General features: G+C 38.2%; 1 protein-coding gene across 1 annotated transcript in view; it reads left to right on the top strand.

Moving 5' to 3' along the window:
- Positions 1 to 20996, top strand: part of TMEM17 (transmembrane protein 17) — a 50976-nt gene that overhangs the window by 9483 nt on the left and 20497 nt on the right. The window contains exons 2-3 of the mRNA XM_088134005.1: positions 519 to 629; positions 1122 to 1233. Of these exons, the coding sequence (XP_087990131.1) occupies positions 1155 to 1233 (79 nt within the window). The 5' untranslated portion in view covers positions 519 to 629; positions 1122 to 1154. The remainder of the gene's footprint in view (positions 1 to 518; positions 630 to 1121; positions 1234 to 20996) is intronic.

Raw genomic sequence — 20996 nt, 5'->3', positions numbered from 1 at the left:
CCCCCCCAATTCTTTTTATCATGCTAAATACTATATAAGAGTACCTCCAAACTTATAAGTTGCAATGTAAGCCATTCTGAGCTGTTGCCAATTGAGGTAACATATAAGCCTTAACGAGCAAATCAATACACTAACGAACTGTATGTCAGTTAACGTTATCCCAAAATCTATTTTGCAATTTCTCAAAGGTTTTCTTCTCCTGTGAAAGAGGCTTTCTTTTCCTATATTGTTCTCATGGTACTTTACATTTTCTTCCAAATTTCTCTAGTAGTGCTTTTGCATTAGAAATGGTGTTGTAGCTTTCTGTCATACATCTTTCTGAAGTGTCCTTCAGTGCTCAAACGTCCAGTCTGAAAAAGCCCAGTAGGAGGAATTTCTTTGTGATGTTTTCCTTTGAGATTTAACTGAAGCCTGGGCTTTATATGGGGAGAGTCCTTGGTCACTTGGTAACAAAATAAGCATAGAACACCAGACCATACCCATGAAGATTTCACCCCAATTTTTTTCTCTTTTGAAAGAAATTTCAGAAGCAATGTCTCTTTCATCAGATTGAATGAGTCTGATGGGAACAAAATGGAGAAGTATTCTGCACACTACCATCAATCTCAGCTGGCATTCCTTATCAAAAGGTACTTTATTTACATCTCACCACCTGGCACTACTTTCTCAAAATACTAGGATCCAGCAACAAATCACATACATAAACTAATTCAAATAAATGACACGTCAACGTTGACAATAAGTCATATGCAACATTACCCAGGTGATCTTTCCTTAACGCAGTGGAATCTCTCCTTCTCCCCCTTCTGCATTTCTGAACTTCTCCCAGTTGATGGATTAACCGGGGTTCATTCTTCCACTGGATGCTATTCCACCAACTGATGAACACCAGTGGCTATAACAATGTATTTTAGTATGTCAATAATTAGCTCATTGTTAGAAAGCCTTCATATTGGATGAATCACAATTCAGGTCATGTTTCAATCACGGTAACATCATGACAGGTAGAAAAAGGGCAGGCTACATGCAGAGGCTTTGTTATTATAAACATCAACTATGTAAAGATATGGAAAGGAAATATTAAATCTGTGTTACATAACTCACTTTTGCCCTTATTTCAGACCTGAAGACAGCTGTAAGAGTGAATAAGTGAAATGAGAGACAAGAACAAAACCCACTACAAGTTGAAGAGATTCTTAACAAAGCACTGGACAAAGTTAACAGCATCTTGGGGTAGGAAAAATAAAATAAAAACTGCTAGTGCTGTTTTAAGTATTAAAGCTCTACTCTTCAAGTGACAACTTTAACAGTGTATTTAGTTTTGCTCTGAATTTACTTACCCAAAGCCTGGAGAATGTGCTGCATTTTCAGAGTTATATACAGGCTGTATGTTTTTTTTTAAAAAGCTTTGTGTTGATGCTTACAGTTCCTGGCACATTTTTTCTTATCTCATGGTGTGTCTTCACCAACATGATCAAGTTCAAAATCTGCTTCAAGCAGCCAGCCATTGGTTTGGATCCTATTCAGGCTGTATGTCAGGGCTAGGCAAGTAATCTTTTTGGGGAGGGAGAATTTGGAGAGCATGTGAGAACTGGGCAGTGGTGGTGGTGTGGGGAGGACTTGCCTATTCACAATACTGGTCAGCACCCATCACAGAACACCTTTTACTAGACAGCGAGCTGGTGAGAACGCTCCCCTCTCCTTTTTAAGTTTGGCCAAATCTCCCTACCACACTGCTGTTTCTTTGGGGTCGGTGTGCATATAGTTTGCCAAAGCAGCTTGCTACAGCCATTTACTGTTTTTATTTTCTAAGAATGGTGCCTATATATGGAGGCTAAATCCTGAATAGAAATGATTTAGAGGCTGGGACTTGGCTTTGCAACATGCTAGCTTCTAATTACCACCACCAAAAAAAAAAAGGCTAATTAGGCGAAGCAAGAAGTCTGGCAAATGCCAAGGGAGGTGTCCAGAAACCCAAGTTTGCCTACACCTGATAGATGAACATATCTGGAAGTCAATTCCCATGGATCGTCCCTTGTTTATTCTAATGAATAACTTTTTGCACTGATCCTGAATCTTATTTGGCACTTGAAATTGGTTGCCTTTTATTTTTGGTTTCTTACAGCATGCAGCAGCACCTATCATCTGCCTCAGCTGATTTCAGAAATGCTCAATAGGTCTGGTTAATATATGGATGGGAGGGCACCCGAAACTCCTGAGGCTGTACCCTAACCTGGAATTAAACCTCATCAACGTCAATAGGAATTATTTCTGAGTAGACATGTATAGGATTGTTGCTGTTAAGTTCTCCCAACCCATTACTATATAGCTGTAGAATATACATCAAGTAGTAAGGGGTAAGTGTTTAGCATAATGGGCCAGGTGAGGCAAGGTTACCGCCTCCAATAATAGGACTGCAGCGTAAGAGAAACAAGCATGGTTGAAAGAACAGCGCTTGGAGATATTGATGCATTGCACAGAGATAAATAAAATTCCATCTTTTTTTTTAAATATGACCTCAAGCTTTAGGGAGACAAAGTTATCATTTCCCCAGATATGAAAGATAATAACACAACTGTAAAAAAGAAAAATATGTGTGTAAGAAGTGTTTTCCAGTTTATTATTTGCAGCAGATATTATTTATAAGGGTGGTGAAGATTGGATTTGTGTATCAGTTCCTTTGAATCACAGAAGTTAGAGTAGTCTTCACATTTTACACCAGAGCAACTACTGCTCTGAACTGCTGCAAATATGGTGACTAAAATCAGTGATGGAAAAAAATAAACTATTTGACAGGTGAGGAACATAGGTTTACAGAAACTGTCACGTTAAACTATCCAATTTATTGAAGACAGTTTAAGCATATTCAAAAATAGAAAAGAAGTAGGTTATTGGTCAAACTTATATAAGGTACAAAATGAAATCAGCAATTTGGATTTGTCCATAAAGCAAGATTTGCTGAATCCATTACAGTTTCCAAGCACTTTCCTGTTACCTTTTGCAAAGGTGAAATAATGTGCAAAGAGATACCCATGCCAAGAAGCCAGACATGCGTTCAGCAGTGCCTCCCCTTAGATAAATCAAGATCTGTATATTTGTCATCCTGAAAAAGGAAAACACAGGCTGGGTTCACACATTACACTAAACCACATAGTGCAGTTTGTTAATTATAGTTTAGTGCAATTATGATTATTCAATAAACTATGGTTAAACAAGCCATGACCTAAGATGTTGTGAGAACCTGGTCACCTTTGTTCAGCTATTATTGGGAGACCCTATTTGGCTGTCAGCTGCATAATGTCACACATTGAATGGTGTAAAATATATGACCCATCTACATAAGTACCCTATTATTGCTCAGAAGTACCCTGCATTTACCCACCCAAACCCTTGTTTTCAACATCACTTAGGCTCTGTGGGCCCTCCCAAAATTCGTATCCCATGATTGTGTTCACCAGCCTTATTGTTCCTGCTGGTAAAAGATATGACAAAGGTTGGATGAAAGGGCCCTATTGTTTGGATTTGCTCTGAATAAACTATCGGGGTTTTCAGAAATTTGACTGCAAAGTGCTCAGAAACGTAGGTGACCTTTACTGTATAATCTTACCCATGTTTTGTAAAAAGTTGGGCTTACTGTCAAATAGATTATGTAGGATTAGTCACCAACAGAAACATTAGGAGAATAAGGGTATACATTGAACAGGAAAGAGAGTTACATTTACACATACCCCTCATGCTATTCCCTTTTAGGGTAAGTTATGTTCTCCAAAGTGCAGAAAAGGAAATTATATTGAGAGGGGCCTTTTGTCATCAGCTGTAATGATCCCAACCACTCAAGACACCACCTCAGTGTGAACCAAATGAAACAGGAAACCTGGTGTTGACCACAGAAAAGGAAGGCACAAGGCTTGGAATTGGGGAAAGAGAAATCTTTTGAATATTGCTGAAAATCTTTGTCTAACTGCTACAGCAGGATTTTAAAACAGTCCAACAAGCATGGTAAATATTCAGAATGACTGAGCTTAGCGTGGGAGAACCAGCTGACATGCCTGGCAGGGCTATTACAAAAACTGTCCAACTGGTGCTTTCCAGATACATTGGGAATAGAATTCCTACTTCCCAGTCAGCATGAAGGCTGGGAAATGTGGATGTTGTCTTTTCCATACATCTGGAAAGCACTGGCATAGGAAGAGCCACAAAGACTAAGATAATGATATGTTGTTATCAAAGGACAGCTGTAGCGGAATTTTGTTTTTTCGCCTTTGGGGAAAGAGGGGTTTTAACCTTTTAATTGGCATAATTGTTAACTCATTAGGGAGTTAACAAGCCCATTTATTGGAGTTTCTGCTGAAATCAGCAAAACTTGTGCCAGTATTTAGAGTTTTACCACTGTACCATATTTCATCAGCAAGATGGTGGGGCTTAGAGTTCTATAGAAAAAAGGATCTGGGAAGGTATGTGTGCTCCACAGTTTCTTGTCGTCTGTCTGTCTGTCTGTCTGTCTGTCTGTCTGTCTGTCTGTCTATCTATCTATCTATCTATCTATCTATCTATCTATCTATCTATCTATCTATCTATCTGTCTGTCTGTTAACGTGGCTTGTGTGTTCCTAGCACTGCCAAGAAGAAAACTATATTCAGGCAAGCTTATGCTTCAATACATTAACTGCAGTGGGGTTTTTTTTCTGCTTTCCATCATTGGGAGCACTGTCCTTGGCCTCAAGGAGATATGGATTCTGCCCAATAAGCTTTAAGGAATAAAGTTAGCCTTGGCTCATCTGGATCTCCACCTGAAACATTTTACCGCATGTAAGTGTCATTAAATATTTCCAATCCAAAAACAAAACAAAACAAAAGAGAGAGAAAGCAAGCAAGCATTGGCATAGGGAAGCCAATAGTGGGAGTTCATAACACTACTGATTCTTCTGTTCACAAAGTAAGATGAGACCATAGTTGCAATGTTCATAGTCTGAGAAGTGCTAAATCCCAGCAAATTAATTATTGACCATACTGCTGAAAATTAGCAATGACAGGGCATGTAAAAATAAGGTCTCCAGAGCAGAAAAATGAAGAATGGCTGACTCACTTCTCATAAAGTCTAGGATTAAAGAAAACCTGAGATCCTCTATTTTTAATTTTAAGCACTATCATATTTGGAACAAATGAGATCTAAGCCAGTGCTGTGTCCATTAGAGTATATTTGAAAAGGAATCCCACAAGGCTAGAAAAAGGTTCTGCAATGATTTTATGGTGTTCTTATACTTTTGGTCTAATACAGTAGTGAACTGACTGTGTATTTTCTCTTAGCTGACACAGAAAAAGTACGATATGAAGTATAAGCTATCAACTTCAGAGGCCATCAAAATGTGCAATATGTAATTTATGGAGTGTTGTAAATTAGGAGATGTAATGGCCTTCATTTGTATTTTGGCCCTGACTTTTAAAAATAGGTGGAGCAATATTTATGTATAAAAACTGTCAGGAAAACTTCATGCATATTTCTGTCAATACATACCCAGTAGCTCAAGGGCTCATATGTATGAACGCTGTTGGCTGCATTGTTAACACTGGGGGATTGGCATGCGTCATTTTATGAAAACAGAAGGCCCATTTCAGTCTGTTCCTTTTGCACAAGAACCTCATCACTTGTGGCTTCCTGCTTATAGACCACCTGGCATTATTGTTGCTTTTTGGTTCCAGGCTGAAATTTTGTCCCTCCCCACAACATACGATCTTTTAAGATCCAGCTAGTTTAGTCCCTTGTATATGGACAGCTGTTTTTAATTCCCACAATTCATACTATATTTTATTGTATTGTTTTGTATGTAGCATGTAGTCTGGGTTGGACTTGCAAGATTTATTGTTGGATAGTATTTTATATTTTTGTACACTGCTTAGAAAACTTATTTTCTATTCTAAAAAACAATCTGCTACAAACATTCATTGCTCACAACAGAGCCCATATTACCCATTATTTCTCTAATGGCATTTGTATATCTTAAATTTCTCCATCTTTAATAAACATTCTTGTCTTGAGGGGGAGGAATCATCATCAACTAATTTTCTTGTCTGTTTCTGATTTCTTTCCCTTAAAAACCATACTCTAAATGCCCATATTTGCCTTGCTGCATAACGTATAATATGCATGGAAGCCATTCTTCCTTAAATTTGATTAGAATTCTGTTGTGTTTAAGTTCCCAGTCTGATATCTTCAATAACGTATCTCTTTTCCAAAGTTGTGCTAAATTTATCCTTGCTGCCATAAACATGTATCTTACTCAATTGTGATTTTTTTGTTGATATTTCTTGGAATTATGCCTAGTAAAAAAAATTGATTTCATTTCAAATTGCATGTCTAAAATTCTCTGAATAGTGCTATATATTTCTTTCCAGTACTTTTGAGATTTTTTACATGTACACCACATATGATAAAATGTTGCTTCTGTCTCATGGCATTTCCAACATTTCTTATTATATGATTTGCCTATCTCGGCAATTATTGACAGAGTTTTATACTGTCTATTAAACATTTTATACCAGTTTACTGTTAAGTTATAACATGGAGTAAATTTTATAGATTTGTTCCATAATTCTTCCCATTCTTATGTTGTAATCATTTCTTTAAAGTTTTGCATCCATTTTATCATGCCATTTTAATTTGTTCTGTCGCTGTGTCATATCTGAGTAACAGTTTATATATACACCCTAGTAGATGGTCTTGATTCTGTATGGGCATTTCAAATTCTGTCATTTTTCTTAGAATACTAGGAAGAATAACATTAGCAGATGGGTGGGACGGTTCCAATTAGAAATGTTGTACTTTCTGTGAAGCTATCTGTCTATCGAAATCTCTGTGAAAGTCACAAAATCTTGCACTATAACATTTGCAATTAGAAGGTGCTGGCATTAATTTGCCTTCAGACAAGAACAAATTCTGTCATGCTTGCTTGTTTACGGAGGAGGAGGAAGAGGGGAGGAGGAGGAGGAGAATGATGACAATTTCTGAACATTGTCTTTTAAGTAGCTTGCTCTGATTCTCTGTGTTAACCATTGCTGTAAATAAATATCACCCCAACATAACTGTATGGGGTGATGATGACTATAAATAAACATCACCCCACCCTTATGGTTTTATCCATACATATATTCTACAACCTCAGGAGCATTACACATCATTGTCTTACTCCCCCTTAGTATTGAACCATTTGTTAATAATTCCATTTATTCTCATACATGATTTACTTCTAGATAGATCATTGTTATTGCATTCAGCAACCAACAATATTCTCATGACTGTTCAGTAAATCTAGTCTATTTTATCTTACTTTAAGTCAATCAATATGCAAGAAATGTTTCTTTCTCACATCTACACTTTTCTGAATGACCTCCTGAAGAGGAAAACTATGGTCTTCACGTCCCCTACCTAACAAAAAAACTGCATTCTACTTCCCAAATTTTGCTCATTGCCTTATTACATGTGTTGAAGAAGCCGTGTTGTTTGCCTCAAGCTGCAGAGGGTCAGAGGCTGATCGTGTGTCTGTGCTACAGTTCGCAGTATCTATGTGATCCGCACTGCTTGCGCAGAAAATTCAAATGAACTGGTAAGGTCTCATGTATTTCTAATGATCAGTTTTGCTGCTCACTCTTGTTTGGGCAAAACACCAAACTCTTGACAATGTTTTTATTTTTTTTTTCTCCCTTTCCCAATGGCTACTTCTTTACCATTTCTGCTGAGTCAGTAAGGAAGACTTTATTGTGCATAAATTGCACATTTGTGCAGTGATGCAGAAATGTTGGTTAAGACTTGAATGTCTGCAAAATAATAGTAATGACAGAGACACTTAAGAAAAAAACCTGCTGCTTGAAAACCTGTGAGAGGATAACTTAGTAAGCTTCCATTTTCATCCATTATCTGAATGCTCAATACATTCTTCTATCAGTCAGTGAGGTAACACAGCCGTCATCACTGACACTTTTTGAATTTCTACCATTTGTAAACAATGTGTAAACAAGGAGGCATTTAAATGAGTATCCAAACCATGCAAAGGGCATTCCAAAATCTTCGTATGATACCAATGCTGAAAAGACTCTGTTATCCCCTATTCCAAATAAGAATTCAATGTACATACAATTGCCAGCTTTAATTGACTAAGTGGGACAATTAATCAACCAAACTTTACTGTAATTAAATATACACACACACAGTTTATTCAGATGTTAGTTTGGTAGAACAGACTCCTTTTGTGTTCCACTGAAAAGTGAATTTACTTGAGTAAAGGAGAAAAGAAGCCAGATCCCTAAATTCCCCATCTTTGCTCCTTATCACTGCATCTGAATATTGCAAATTATGTGCAGCCTTGCTGATTTTGTGAACAAAACTGCACATACTCTTGGTTCCATGCCAGTGTTAGGAGCCAATACACGAGGTGATGAGGAGGTAGAATGTATTTTTATTACATTTTTATGTGACCCTTCCTCTACAGAGCTCCATGCATAGAATTCTGTTCTATTTTCCAAACACTCATAGGAGGCTCCCGTTTAAAGAAAACTGATTCCATTTAATTCCTCCTGAAATTTACAGGAACTAAGATAGTCCTGACAAACCTATTCCCCTGCTTTCACTGTGACTGCAGCACAGCTGTTTTTTCTGGTCACTTTCTGTTATTTTTTCTTGCTATTTTTATAACTATTAAAATCACCAGTTTTTATTGATTCAAAGGTCATTAGCAAAATCAGCTTGTTCCAATCTAAGAGCAGATGTTTGTGTGTGAAGCAGGCCTAAGGGATGCATCTATAGCATCACAGTATTCACTGGGCTGTGCTTCACTGGCTAATTCTCTTATCGGATCTGTATGCACAGTCTTGTGTTGTGGCCTACAGTTGGAGAGAGATGGGATAAATCATTCTACCAGCACCATCATCTTGATTATACTATAAACATAATAACAATGATTACACTCCAGAATTTACACCTTTTTGTTTAAGTTCTCTGAAGATGAAAATCTCAATTTCCTTCTACAAACTCAAAATACCCTGCAGTATACTTATAAATCTTATAAATCACTTGATTAACCTATTTAAAATAAGCCAGTTAATCAACTAGATCAGAATTAATCAGATGACAGTATGAGTAGTTTGGCTTCCAATATTTTAACAGGGTTATAAGAGAAAAAAAATTGAATACATCCATTGTGTTGCATCCAATTTGATTTTACAGTTATGCAGACAGACATTGTTTATCCCCAAGGAATAAAAAGAAAATAGATTGTAACTCTGACATATGTATTAGACAACTAATATGGTTATAATTGCAAAGTTCAGCAGAATCATTCTGAAACTGATGATCTGACTACCTGATAAGACTGGCTAGTGAGCATCGTGAAAAAATAAAAAAATTCACAGCAGTGTGGTCTGATGGACAAAGATTTGAACAAGGGATGGGGAGAACATGCATGCTTGAGTTCCAGGAAGAAAGATTAATTATTACTGTTATAAATGAATTAAAATGATTTTTTTTCAGTTGAAGCAGTATCCAGTAAAATAATTAGCACAAATTATATAACAGACGATCCTTCTATCTATCTACAAGAGGCAGTTGACCTCAGCAGCTCAATTAGAAAGTACTGCCAGTTTTTCTGCCTCCGCTCTCTGCCCCAGTGCATAATAATGAAGTAGTGGAGAGAAAGGGGTACCATTTTGACATTTCCTTCAGATGCCAAAATACCTAAAGCCAGCACTAGAACTGAGCATTCATCTCTCAGCACTGTTGCCCACATCAGAATTATTCAGAGTTTCTGGGTTCATCACACACTTCCTCCTCTGGCTGTTATATAAGTACAACAGACAGATACTTCAAGAACAGTAACAAAAGCCAAATTCAATGTCCATTTTAAAAATTACATTGGAGCTCCATGAAATAAACAACTTCTTCTATCATAAAATACCATGTTCTAGACTTGGATAGACCAAGTAGTCCTGTTCAGAAGTCTTGAATTATAACTCCCATACATATCAAGGAGCAAACCTGACAGTTGGATTATTGGATTATGAGAGTTATAATCAGACCTTCTGGTAGGCTGCAGGTTACCTGTCCACTACTGTAGACTTTTGACTTGCTTTCATTTTACATAATTTTGATATTTTAACAGCAATATAATCAGCCTTTGGTTCTGACTGAGCAGTAAGAAAAGTGAATTTTCTCAGTTATTAGCCAAATGGTTATTACAGAAAACACATTCTTTTAAAAATCGGATTCACTGATGAATTGAAATACATTTCTTGTTTTCTAAGAAAATAGTAACATACTTCATAATTTGAAGTTGTTTTGCTGAAAAATAAATCTTGAGAGCAGCTCTGTAGCAGGGAATTTTATAGTGAATAGAATGTGTCATTTTGTTTAAGGTCAGTTCTGCTTGGTTTTGAGGACTCAGCAATTTGACTTCTAACCCAGATACAAAAATCAAAGTCAAATAGAATTTATATTGTCTCTCTCTCATTCACTGCTCTTTCTCACACCCAGTGTATATGAACGAGTACACATAACGTAACTAATATATCATATACTAATAGAATATAACAATATATATAAATAGCTGGGGATTGCTTCAAACCAAAAGCATATGCAGTGGCTTTGAAGCATTCCTTTGCCTGTTTTGTTTTGTTTTAAATAAGTGTTCTTGGCTTTCTAAAGTTTATCAGAAAGTTTAATTATCTACCACAGAGCATGATGCTGGGTTTCTTCTTTCAGCCTGTTAGTCTTGAAAACGGAACTTTAAATTCACGGGGAAAAAAATGTGAAATGAAAATATAGTTCTTCATGGATAATATTTTAAAGAGGAATATTAAAATTCAAGCACAGTAGGAAAAGAAGGAGGCTATGTCTATTCTGTATATATCTCTGCAATCATGCCTGCAAGCATTTGGAATATTCATTGCGAAATTCAGGTCTTGGAAAGTTTCTATTTTTATTTAAACACACAAAATACAAGCCTCTTGCTCTTGAGGCTGTGAACATTTTTATGTGGAACAGAAACATGAAAAAGTATAAACAGGCAGGGACTTAAGATTTAAGCCCATTATCCTTTCCCACACACACGGACCAAACAACGTGCATCTACTCAATATGCAAAATTTGTGTACATCATAGACATGAGCTTTTCAGTTACTTTTGGGAAGGATCTTGATTTATTTCTACACTGAATAGACAGTATCTATAGGCAGTGACTTATAAATTCTAATAATTTGGAAGAGCCTTCTGTTTGAAAGGCCTACAATGGTTTCACTGTGTTGTGCTACTCAATGAACACAATTAATATACTCGATGCTTGATTGTACTCTGTGTCACAGTTTGGATGAAGTTGTTGTTGATGTGCTGGCTCTCATACAGATGTTTCTGGTATAAAGACTTAAGCCACAGTCCTGAAAGGCTTATTTATCAACAGATCAGTGTTGGAATGACATCAGTTTCAACAGCGTTTCAAGATATTTCTCATCTGCCTGTCTATGTTCTAATTCTAGTGGCAGGCAGAGTTTAGTGTATGTTTATCAATAGGCTATAGTCAATATTATTTGAGCCTACTTCCGCTCAAATACATTCTCAAATCTAGTCTGACATTCCTAGCTCTCTGGAACAAATTTGAAAGGTGGATTGGGAATAGCAGGAGGAGAAAGAACCAGCACCATAGGATACAACCTAGTATCTCTCCCTGAAGATGTGAATGGAAAATTCAGAACAATTGTATTGGAAGTTGTAGTCCATATATTAATGAAACTGTTGCCCACTTAGAGCCTTAGCTGAAGCCATGTTCCCCATTCTGTTATACTTGGAGCTGTGGCTGAAAAGCACGAGTCAGGATTTTACTCTATGCTGTTTTATGGAATTATCACTTCAGAGAACTACAGCTCCAGTCAACTGCTGCTTCAGCACCATAGTTTCCTATACATTAAATTGGCTTCCTAGGGACAATTATTTTGGCATGCTGCTAAATATATTAGGTCCTAGTGAAAAGAAGCATCCAAGGACTGCCAGTAGCAAAGGGCTGGCCCTGCCATTAGCTAATGCAAGTTGGCTGTCTTACACAGAGACCATTGTGGCCAAGAGTTGGTACAAAGAACTGTGTATGCAAGGCAAAACTTTTCCTGTGGCCCTACATTTGCTCTCCTCAAATGACGTGGAGGAGGCTTCCCTATCATCAGTGTAAGGAATAAGATTCCTTTATTTTTTCATCTTCTGCATAGGGGAATTTGGGAGGTGGGATAGTTGCCTTCAAAGCCAACAAAATAAAAATAACTTGGAGCAAACTTTGCAAGCAGTATATGGCTATGTACACAAGGTTGCCTTTGGAAGTTGTTGGGAAAATATTTATTTCCACCAAATGCCTACCTCTGAACATTCTACTCATTCTGATTAGAATGGGATAAATTGTCACAATTAGCTTTTACTTTGCAACATGACATATAACAGTATTTTTCTACTCCAATGTACATTACATTGAACCAAGTTGTGGGGTGATGGTGGTTAATGCATTATCCAAATAGCAAATCGGGATTAACTGACCCAGCCAGTTAACCCTAGGAGTTCAGTTACAGCAGCAAAGAAAATAGGGTCTCTTTGAAATTAACTCACTCTATGAGTCAGCCATATTAGCTAAAAAGCTGTCTGGAATATTAGAGGATCTTTACTCTTCAGCAAGAAGGATTCTACCTCTGTAGTAATATGTCATTTTTGCTTTCACCTCACCTGATCCAGGGCTGGTCTACCATGTTTGTAGTGGTGCCAATCTGCATGGCTCTCCAGCAAATCTTTAAAAAAAATAAAAAATAAAAAACCGGCTGGCTCTGGTTGCAAAGGAGCTGCTTTTGTTTTACCAAGAAGACCCAAAATGCATGCAGAGGAGGCAAAGCCGTGTGGCATATATCTGAAGAAAAATAAACACAGAGTACTGTTTTGCCAATTAATTTTTAAAACTGTCCAAATCTTTTGATATTTTAGATCATAATATTTTACTTGGTTGATAACAAAAAACACGTGGCAGGGTCTCAAAAAGAAAGCTTCTGCTTTAGGAGAAAAGAATAAACAAAAGATGTTTGTTTGGGATGACATTTTCCTCTGAACCTCTTGATCTCTAATCCCATAGAGTTTATTGCTAATCTCTTGGAATATTTAGTTGCATGTGTGCAGCCCAATCCTATGCATTAATTGAATGTAATTTACTGTCAGTAAGGCCCATAGATGATGTTGTCTTAGTATGGGCGCTGCCTGTTTATAACTCTGGGAGGTGACTACCATGGATTGAACTACAGAGATGGAGTGTATGGAGATGCTCCTCTAGAAAGCAAAAACTGGCATCATGCACATAGCTATCAGCTATTTTGTAGGTTGCTGGTCACATAAAAGAGTAGAAAACTAGGTTGCCCTCAACTTCTTAGATTATGAGGTTCTTGGAGTTCCTCTTCAGTATCTAATCCTGCACCTAACAAAGGCTGACATAATACCTGAATATAAAAATACAGTCTTTACTGAATCTAAGGGAATCAATACCTAAGCAAACAAGAGAGGATATTTTTTTTAATTCAAAAAGCACCAAATACACAAGCAGCACACAAAAATTTGGTTCCCAGTTCATTTCAAGAGAATCTCTTCTTAAAGTTTATTTTTCTCTCTTGAGCTTTGGAACAATTCTTCTTAGTATTTGCCTAAGCAGTAAAGTTGTTCCATCTACTTGATGTAAAAACTGTTTTCTTGATGTAGGGATTGATAAGCAACTCCAATTTAACACAAAAAGGGATCTTCATACCATTGATAAGATTATTATAACTCACTGACAACTTCAATTCAGCAACTAGCCTCTCAAAAACGCAAGAATTACTTAGAAAACAGCAAACACAGCAGTTTATCTTCTTGTTGGCTCTGGAGTGCATTTTGCAATCTGTAACTCATATAATATAGTTTAATAAAATAATCTACCGTACCCCCCCCAAAAAAAATTGCAACCTAAATGGAATCAAAAGGGTGTGCTGATCCCTGGGCAATGTTAATTCTTAAACTTCTGTGATTTATTGCAGCAGAACATCTCATCCAACTTTTTACTTCATTTTATATCCAGGTAAAATGTTTGACTCAATGGCTTGCACAGATACATGTTAAAAATGGTGAAATTTTCATGCAACCTTTTCCTCCCAAATAATTCCGACAGGACTCATTCCTACAGTGAGGTTCTCTGAAATAGGTGCATTAAAATGAAGCTAAAGTTGGGCCTTTGCACAACTTCGGGTTGTGCATCAGTTACGCCCTTTCCTGGATCGGGAAGCCCTTCGAACAGTCACTCACGCCCTTGTTATCTCCCAGACAGACTACTGCAATGCGCTCTACATGGGGCTACCCTTGAAGAGTATCCGGAAGCTACAGCTGGTCCAGAATGCGGCCGCCCAGGCTATTTTTGGAGCCCCGAGAAGGGCCCATGTAACACCATTGCTCCGCGAGCTGCATTGGGTACCAGTTTGCTTCCGGGTCCAATTCAAGGTGTTGGTTATTACCTTTAAAGCCCTACATGGCATGGGACCAGGTTACCTAAGGGACCGCCTCTCCCCTATGACTTCAACCCGTCCCACCCGGTCACACAGAGAGGGCATGCTTTGGACCCCCTCAGTAAAAGAATTCCATCTAGCGGGGTCCAGAAGGTGGGCCTTTTTTGTGGTAGCCCCCACTCTTTGGAACATTCTGTCCCCAGAGGTGCGATTGGCCCCCTCACTCCTGACTTTCTGAAGGACCTTGAAGACCTGGTTCTGCCACCTGGCCTGGGGTGGGGAGGGAACATCTCAAGCAGGGAGATGGCTAGCCCCATAGTGGCTGGCTGTCCCGGCCCTGATTTTCCATCTTCTTGGATTTTTCTGTTTCTAGTATTGTTTTAATTGTATATATAGTATGTATTTTATATATATTTATAGTTTTAATGTCTTTGTAACCCGCCCAGAGTCCCCTATTGTGGGGGAGATGGGCGGGGGGAGAAATCCAATAAAAAATAAATAAATAAATAAATAAATAAATAAATCACTACACAAATTTTCAGACCTACCAGATTTACACTGCAAAGAGTCCAAATGACCAACAGAAGCTAACAAAGGATTAGTATTCTTTATTTCTTGGCTGTCTTCTAGTGATTGTCTGAATTTTTGCAGCCCAGAATTGGTAACCCTAACTGTGCCCCACATGTTGTAGCTTTCCCCCTGCTACTCTGCCAGACTGCTATTGGGGATGATCAGCTTAATCCACTAGAGACATCCCTATCTCAGTGTATTCACTGAGCCACCAAATTACTTGGTCATTTTAGTAAACACCTTGATATATTTAATTCAATAATTAGTTTCAACATTTGATTACAGTCAGGTATGAAGTATAAGAGAGTTCATATCAAAGTTTTACTTAATCCAGCATTCTTTTCCCACTGTGCCAACCAGGCGCCCAGGGGTCACTTGGAAGCCATAAGATCAAATGCACTACTTAGGTTCTTCAGTAACTGGTGTTGAGAGGCCTACCATTTCCTCCAGTGCTGGAGGTCATAAGATAGAGCCATCATATCTGCTAACCACTGCTATCTTTATTCCCCAAGAAACAGTCTTTTAAAGCCATTCAAAGTCGGTGGTCATCTATGCCTCTTGAGATAGCACTTTTTTTTTTTTTGGCTGAACGACTCAGAATGCAAAGACGTCCTTTCTTTCGTCTGTTCTGAATCTTCTATCCTACAGTTTCACTCATTTTGGTTCTCACATGATATAAAAGTAACTAACCTCCTGGCAGGAGGAAAGACAATGAAAATCAGGGGTGAGAAATTAGTGCAGCTTGTGAGCCAGGTCCCTTCTGATGTCTTTGTGAGAGCATCAGCATAGGAAGGAGCCGAGGGACAGAATCTGAGAGCCAGACCCACCCCAAATCAAGCTTGACTCCTGATGATTACATGAATAAATCCCTATTGTTTTCTTGCCTTCTTCTGGGATGTTTTTCCATGTCTCCAGGCCTGGTATTTTGAGATATCTTCCCCCCAAGTACTAGTTGCAGATCCAACCCTGCTTGGCCAAAGTAAAGTTGTGGAGAAGTCCCAGAGTAAGTTCCTTAAATCAGTATTAATTCTTGGATAGATCCTTCCAGATGCCATGCAAATGTTTATTTCAGTTTACTGGATTTCACAAAATGAGTTATCCTTACTGGCATAATGTTAGGCCACGGTGAGGTGTAACTTATTTCATCAGTGGCTCAATGGGTCCAACTGCTCAATCCTTGGACAGTATTCTGCAATGACAACTCATGCCTTGGAGCAGTAAAATGTCAGTCAAGAAACATATATTTGGGATTCTGTTCATGACTAGATGAAGAAAAGGGTTCCTGGCTACTTTTCAGTTTACTAAGTGCACAATCTGACTCCATAATATAAAGGTGGGCATTTAACGAAGTGCTTTTTTATTTTGATGTCTTCTCTTATGGCAGAATGTTGCAGTAGTAAGATGAAGCAAGAGACTTAGCTAAAATATCCACAACTGACTACAAATTGGGGGATCTACTTAATGAAATGTCTTCCACTTGGTGTTATTAGAGCTAAATTTATAGCTGGTTTCTTTGATTTTCATGATTCAGATCAAGTACAGAAGCAGTTTATTTGCTGTCAGATCAGGTAGTGCATTTATGTTTGCTTTACTGGCATGCAAAAGAAGAAGACATTTGGAAGTGAGCTGGGAGAATTTTGTGTGCATGTGCACACATACACATCCAGTATGCATTCTCTTGCTAGCACACCCAATTCTCCTGAAGCCTGCTAAATCTCAGACAAAAAGCATTTCCTAATAGAAATTCAACTTTCCAAGCTTTTCCTTGAAGTCTGAAATTGTGGGGAAAACTTAGGAATTGAATTGCTCTTTGTCTTCTTTTGCAAGGATCTTGCTGGGAAAGACAAACAAGCAAATGCCTGTGCAACAATTCAATTAATTTAACTTTGTTTTTTTAAAAAACAAACTAATCCTGTGGTAACCACAAAGGATTACAATTCATGGAGCATCATTGTTTCAATTTGTTTACTTTCAAACTGCAATAGACTGCAAAGAGAGTATCTAAGATTCTTATTCAGAGCTGTCTGACACAGAAAAATCTAAACATTTCCTGGTCTAATTTATTTTGAAACCTTTCCCATATATGAAAATTTGGTTTTCTGTAATAAAGCTTCATCCTAAAACAATTCTTTGGCCCCTTAACAGATTATTCTTCTTTGTTCAACTCAAGAAATTAAAAAAGTGTGTGTGTGTGTGTGTGTGTGTGTGTGTGTGTGTTTGTAATTGACCTGGGGAACCTCTGCCCTGAATGCTGAATGCGAACCATAGAGGGTTCTTGGTTGCTTATTTCCAGTCTCCCTCCCGCTAAAGCCCCACGCTGCTTCCCTCTTCTTGTCCAGATACCGTACCCTTCCCAGTCCCTCCGTTCAGACAAGTTCCGATGACAGATAACCAAATAATAGTTTACAATAATAGTTCAAGGTAGTTGAGACAGTTGCATCAGTTTAATGTTTCATGTGGGACATTCCCTTTTATTGTATATAAAGGTCTTGGGTGTTGCCTCATTAATTTGCTCATTCAAATGGGTTTTGTGCATCCTGTTGAATTTATACACCATGTGCAAGAGCAATTCCTGTTTTACATTACCTTCTATTCTCCCTTTGTCTGGGAAAGTCAATTGGCTGCATTTGCATGACTTGCAAACCCACAATAAACTTTAAATTATTTATTCCACGATTCCCAACTTTTGGTATGGAGACCATGGATGGGCTATGAAGATATTGGTCTATGCTCCCAATTAAACAACTCAGCCAGCTTCTGCTGCAGATTCAAGGTATTTATGGCAGTTGTAAATCTTCAGCTGAAATAACATAAAGCACATTGCAGACCTAAAGCTTTCTGCATAGAAAATGTAGGTAATACAAACAGATCCCCCCCCCCTCCACACACACACGAAATCTGGAGAGACAAATCTCAAGTTCAGTGGAGATCGAAAAACAGTCAGTTTCCACTCCAAGACTGAGGTAGTCCAAAGAGTATACAGTCAGAATCACAGGTAGGGAAGTAGATTATCTGCCATAAAGAGTTGATCAAACCAGAGTCTCTTTTTTATAGACCTAACTACCAGCTAGACTAATTTGCTGAGTCAGGCTTCTTTTTTTTCCAAGTAGATTGCTTGACTTTCTTTGCTCATCCCTTCATAATTTGTGATGTACGGTTGGGTTCAGGACCCACTTTAATCCTTTAAGTGCCCTGGAAATGGGGACAAACTGTATATTCAGATGGTTCTCTCTAACCTCTAGTAACTAGGCAATGTTGAGGAATGAGTGGGTTGTTAATTTGCAAGTGATGCAAATATTTACACTTAGGGTAATGTTTGAGAAAGTGAATCAAAGAGTAGGGGAAACATGAGCTGTTTGTGTAACCATAGTTCATCATCACTGGCTCCTCCCTCTGACCCATGTTCTTGGAAAAGAGTTGCCACTGAGGATCTTGTCATCTTTTCACAAGTTCTGCTTTTGCTAAACAAAAAAGAAATCTAAAATAACCCACGGTCTAGAAGAATACCATGGTACTGAAAGCTGCCAACAGATCAAGGAGGACTAGGATGGCGGCACTATCTGCTGTGAATAATGCCTTCTTGGTCTATAACCTGGCTGGAAATTTGATTTGAAAGTATTCATTAATCCATTTCCTCCAAGGGCCCTTGGAGCTACAAGCCTACCTCTTTATCAACAAACTTCCCTAAAAAAGGAAGGATGAAGATCAGATGAAAATTGTCCACACCACTGGATGCAGCAGTGGTATATTCAGGAGAGGGTGAACCACTGCTTCCTTGAAGACAGGTGACACTGTCCCCTCCCAAAAAAAGGCATTCACTACCACTTGGATTTGACAACATGTCATCTCCTGGAAGGCATTAACTAACCAGAGGGGCATCGATCTAAAACACAGTTGGCAGAACTCACAGCTCTAAGTGGACCCTGTCCACTTCCTTAGGACCAACAGGCTCAAACTCCCCCAAGATAATTAAGCAAGACCATGCCTCGGTCAATTCCATAGGACCTGCACAACCAGAGTCCAACTCTGTGCAAATCCAAGCAACTTTATCCAACAGATGCTGAGAATAATTCTTACAATGACCCTGCAATAACTCTTTACAAAGGAAGGTGGAATCAAAAACATCAAACTAAATAAAATTTAGACAAAACGTTTTAAAACATATTCCTTCTCTCTTTCTCATTGTGTGTGTATGTGTGGGGTGTATGTGTGCATGTTCACCAATGCTTACTTCACTCATTCTTGGCAGTGAAATTGGGAGCCAATTCAACAGACCTCAAGCAAGTCTCAGTCAACAGTGCTGAGTCTACAATTTCTCTGCTTTGCAGCAGACTGATTACAATCTGGTCCCTGGATACACCTCTTACTTGAGGGAGCATCATAAGGCCCCCGTCCTTTATTTATTTGCATCATAGCACCATACAAGGGAACAAATCACAACCTTTCATCACCTGGAGATCTTCTCTTTAGTCAAAGCAGCAAGACAGCTACAGCTGGTTGCAGAGTATAATAGATCCTCTGTCTCTTTCACACAGACAGTTATCTGGTGAATCAGCATCTTGATACAATGGTCTGATGGCGCAGGGTGCAGAAGCTCCTAGCTGACAATATGTTTTGCTTCTGCCTCCAACACAGCCAGTGACAGAAAAATGCTGGCACTGGCTAACGGATTTGATGAGTGCCATGTTTTGCTGGATAAGTCCTGGCAAACAATCGTGTTTCTGCTTTTACCTCCCCTTTGCTGACATGTGTTGGGCACTCCTTAGGGACAGCAAGCAGATAAATGCCTTATCTTAAGTTGCTTAATAGTTGCCTTTGCAATTTAGTGCAGTAACATCGCTTTCTATTTAAGAATAGGATATACAACAGCAAGTTGTACAATTACTGCAGGGAGAATTGTGACAGAAAGATCATATTCTGTATGACTGCATACTTCTTCTCAGTAGTAGTAGCTTTATAATTATTAGTTGACATAATAAATAATACTTTAGCATTCAAGATTCTTTTACAACAGACCCTTTACAAATTCCTCTCCGAGTCCATTAATCTGCTAATTAGGTCAGTTTACAAGTCAGAACATTCAAATCAGTGACATCATAAGCGGTTCAAAAAAGGATTCTAAAAAGAAAGAGGAGGGGGAAATGGAAGAAAATTGAATCATAGAAAATGTAGGATCCACAACCAAATGCAAAATCTGCACTGCAGAGGATCCTTGCTTAAGGATATAACCAGTTAGCCAACTCTTATGTTCTATGTTAACTTGCAACCAACACTTCTTTTTTATGATTTCTGAACAGGCTCAGTCACTACTGGACAATTTTTCCAGCATTTTCTTCAACTGGATTCCCCCCCCCCCCGCCAGATTCTGTTTTTTTATTTTACTTCCCCATGCATGCTCTTCTCTTGTAGTGTTATTTTGCTATATAAGGGGTCAATACTAAAAATAAAAAACCACTGTATTTTACAAAACAGACTGACATGTACCTCTTTGCTAATAGTTACTTAAAGAATAAATGTTAATACAGCACATTTTTTTTTTAGTATAACAGTGTATTCTCTAAGTGTCATGGAACCATAACTTCCACCAACTGAAATAGCATTGCAGGTGGGGCTTTGAGGGATGCTGGGAACTGTAGTTCATCAACATCTGGAGAATCCATGGTTATTGACTCTGGCTGTATAGTATAAAATGAAGTATATTTGTATATGGCAGGTGAAAATGTCCCAATTCCCTATCCCTAATCTCTTTCACCAATCCATGTGTGTGGCCACGGTCGGCTCTTTACAAGTGCCCATCTTTGGCTTTAATAAAGGATTCAGAAGAACATTAGAGTTCGTCCTTTTTGCCCTCCAACCTCTCTGCCAACAGGCGATTAGTACAACTTGCAAAATGTACATGAT

This window comes from Python bivittatus, unplaced genomic scaffold, assembly GCF_059951505.1.
Source record: "Python bivittatus isolate LINGU-HERP-01145 unplaced genomic scaffold, Pbiv_v1 ctg000020_np1212, whole genome shotgun sequence".
Classification (NCBI taxonomy): Eukaryota; Metazoa; Chordata; class Lepidosauria; order Squamata; family Pythonidae; genus Python; species Python bivittatus.
Note: the sequence above shows the minus strand (reverse complement) of the source record. Positions and strands in the feature narration are given on the sequence as shown.